The sequence below is a fragment of the Benincasa hispida genome, chromosome 5 (genome assembly GCF_009727055.1).
Source record: "Benincasa hispida cultivar B227 chromosome 5, ASM972705v1, whole genome shotgun sequence".
NCBI lineage: Eukaryota > Viridiplantae > Streptophyta > Magnoliopsida > Cucurbitales > Cucurbitaceae > Benincasa > Benincasa hispida.
In genome coordinates, this window is record NC_052353.1 from 57,525,817 (window position 1) to 57,529,470 (window position 3,654).

General features: G+C 32.4%; 2 protein-coding genes across 2 annotated transcripts; both read left to right on the plus strand.

The window, feature by feature from the left end:
* The first annotated feature begins 411 nt into the window (after positions 1-411).
* Positions 412-995, plus strand: LOC120078299. Its single transcript, XM_039032535.1, has one exon. The coding sequence runs from the start codon at positions 485-487 to the stop codon at positions 740-742; it is 258 nt and encodes an 85-aa protein (XP_038888463.1). The 5' UTR covers positions 412-484; the 3' UTR covers positions 743-995.
* A 1,816-nt stretch (positions 996-2,811) lies between these two features.
* Positions 2,812-3,237, plus strand: LOC120078325. The gene has a single exon (XM_039032564.1). It carries the CDS (start codon positions 2,877-2,879, stop codon positions 3,132-3,134), a length of 258 nt encoding a protein of 85 aa, XP_038888492.1. The 5' UTR covers positions 2,812-2,876; the 3' UTR covers positions 3,135-3,237.
* Positions 3,238-3,654: the final 417 nt, after the last annotated feature.

Sequence of the window (3,654 nt, forward strand, 5' to 3'; positions counted from 1 at the left end):
ACTAAATAAAAAAAAATAGAGATTAATTAAAATATTCATATATAAATATTCAAACATATTGAACTTTATAATAATTTAAAAAAATTTAACTAAATTTGGAAAAAAAAAGATGTGAATTGACAACGTTGCCCCTTTTGTACACTGTTTAGCTGGTTTCTCCAAGAGCGGCAGAATTTCGTTACTCTCGAGTCCAATGCCTCCGGTTTAGAAAAAGGCGGTTTGTACCTCAGAATTCCACGCGGAAACCACGTGGAAATGATACCTAAAAGCCCAACTTTACCCCTCTCAGTCCACTAAAAGAAACCCGGTTTTGCGGGGCAATATCGTCTAGGAAAGAAAAAAACAAATCCAGCCGTCCACCGAAATAATAGAAACCGCGGGCAGTTTCGAAATATATAAACAGCTAGACCCCATAGCTCCATCAAAATCAAGAATCACAAAACTTACACAACCGAACAAGTAAAAGAAAGAGGAAAACGAAAACATGAGTTCATCAAGAAGAGCTTGGATTGTAGCCGCCAGTGTGGGCGTCGTGGAAGCCTTGAAGGATCAAGGAATTTGCCGATGGAATCAGAGCATTAGATCCGCCCATCAATACGCCAAAAACCATGTCAGATCGGTGCCTCAGGCCACCAGATTGACTGGCTCTTCCGCCGCCGTGGTTTCTGGCAAGCAACAGCAGAAGCAATCGGAAGAATCTTTAAGAACGGTCATGTATTTGAGCTGTTGGGGTCCCAATTAAAAGTTCTTGATCTTTAAGAATTCAGCTAAATGGATGATATAGATTTAATTTCAAAAAAATAAAAATCAAAAATCAAATTATTACCGAATGAAGCCAGCCCACCGCCGCCGGAGATGCTGCTGCGAAGTTTTTTATCCAAGTCGCCGTGGCGTTGGGCGAAAAAATCGCCGGTTGGGGATTTGTGTTATAGCGATGTATATGAATTGGGTATATGGTGCTAATGGAAATCAAACAATTACGGATACTTGTTTTCTCCCCTTTTTCTTTACAGCAATTTTAATTTCTTGTTCATCCACCAAGAAGTAAAGATGCATATATTTTCAATTGTTATGATTTAGTCATTTCAATCGAAATAGATTAAACAAATAGTAATAATAAATTTCATAAGAAAAAAATAACAAACTAAGAGATGTTTTTTAGAATAAGATATATATTATTGGAAGTTAGACATTTAAAATTAAAGATCAAAATAGGGAAATTTAAAATATAGGAACGAAAGCTAGCGTTGGATTTTAAATTTTTGGGTCGATTTAAGACAATTCTACATTATTGGAGTTTCTTTACCATCACTTAAGCTAGAGATAGCTTAAATCGTGCATTCTATATCTTATTTATTTTAATTTTCATCTTATAAAAACTAGCATCTTTTAAAATTTGTAAAAGTATTTTTACCTTATAAAAACTAGTATCTTTTTAAACAATTTATAAAAAAAAACTTATCAATTATTTGGAGTTTTGAAGTTTTCTCAATATATTTCGTTAGATTATTTATCGATATTATTTACATCTCGATGTTAATTTCAATACTCAAATCGTATATTTGAGCTTTCTAGTAGAATTGCGGATAGAATTAACTATATATATCTCAAATTTTATTTAACTTTTTGAAAAATTTGATCTTTCTCAAAATTTAAAAATGTTAATCCATTTGGAAAATCTATTTTGATAATGAAAAAACTCATTTAGAATTTTAGAAATTTATATAATTATGAAGATATAAATTGTGCTGAAATTTTTTTAAAAATTAGTAAACATAATCGAGTTTAAAGAAAATTTGAAAACAATTTTAGTGTGTGTATTGAGAAGGCTCATAAATTGATGAGAGAAAATTTTGATTTTCTTTTTTAACTAATTTTTGATAGTCAATATCGTTCGAGATGAACTAAGAAAAACTATTTTTCCTAGTTTTATAAGATTAAAACTTAAAGTAGTATTTGGAACAATTTTCCAACGTTCTTTAAAAAAAAAAAAAAAAAAAAAAACTATTGTTGGGCCTTGCCCAAAGTGCATACAGTGGAATACTGGCCTCAAAAGCCTAAATATATATCAATTGAACTGTTCTCAATCTAACACTCTTGCAACTCTGAGTGTGAGATACAATTTTGACATTCTTAATCTTACACTCAAAAGAGGAGAGTGTGGATGTTTTCGATGTGTTTAATTTAGTTATAGTACTAACTTCAATATTGGAGCGTATTGGACTTGACACCACATTGATTCTACCCGAATGTCAAAGTCTGTAAGAACTTGCAGCTAACGACAAGAACGGATGAGGCCTAAAAAATTGTTCGACCTTATTATAATTTAAAATTTTGATGCATACAACTTTAAGTGATGAGTACACAAACTATATTAGTAATAAAATATATACAACATGAGTCATAATTGAAGCCCTCTCAACATGGGCACGATTCATCATACAATAATATAATAAAGTAAAGTGGCAATCTCTATGAATAAAAAATTAAAAACAAACAAATAAACATTATGGGATAACGTGTTAGTAAAGTTCATCCAGATACATTGGATGATGAAAAAAAAAAATTTTTAAATTATGAATTTTTGTAAATCAATTCCAAGGCAAGAGATTTTGTCACGCAGCGGTTTAGTCTCCAAATTAAAAACCATGTGCCCAACTCTACCCCTCCCATCTCTTGCCCTGATACGTGGACCTCAAGGGCATTTATGTCCATTTTGACCACTGAAAACAAAGAAAACCAGGGGCTTTTTCCCCTGTTTAATCTGATCTAATTTGTGTGTGTGTATATATATAATCACCAAATCCCAATTCATTTTCAAGCATTCAGAATATTGAAGACGCAAGAGAAAAAAATTGAAGTGAGAGAGCGCAAAAATGAGTTGTTCGAGAAGAGCTTGGGTTGTAGCAGCCAGTGTTGGAGTGGTGGAGGCCTTGAAAGATCAAGGGATTTGCCGGTGGAATCATACCATTAGATCGCTTCAACAGTACGCTAAAAACCATGTTAGATCGGTTTCTCAGGCTAGGAAGCTTTCTTCTCCGTCGGCTACGGCGGTTTCCGATCAGAAGTGGAAGCAATCGGAGGAATCTTTGAGAACTGTCATGTACTTGAGCTGTTGGGGGCCCAATAACTGACCCACATCAGTTGTTTTTTGACGCAGATCATAGTTCTTATCACATATGTATTTGTACAAACCAAAACCAACTCATATCAATGGAAGAGTTTTTATCACATTTCTTTTCTGGTTCTCTTAAAGTTAGAATTTTAATTAGTTTTTTTTCTCCTTTTCTTTTTTTTAGTTTAATGAAATAAGTTATCTTGAGAGATTTGGAAATCTTGGAAGATTGATCAATCTTAATCAATTTTTGGAGATTATACATCACATCATGTATCTTCCATATATTAAGTGATTAACATCTTTTGTCGTCCTATAAAGGAATGTCCTTGTCCTAATTTTTTTTTTTTTTAAGGAAAGGAATGTCCTATTTTTTTTAAAAAAAAAAAAATCTAAAACGAGATTTTAATGGATAGCGTACGTCAATTACCGAAATAATGTTTTACCTAACGGCTTCCACTTGAACATATGTAAATTTGTATGGATGACTCAATTTTGGACCTAAATTTGTATGGATGACTCAATTTTTAGGTCCAAAA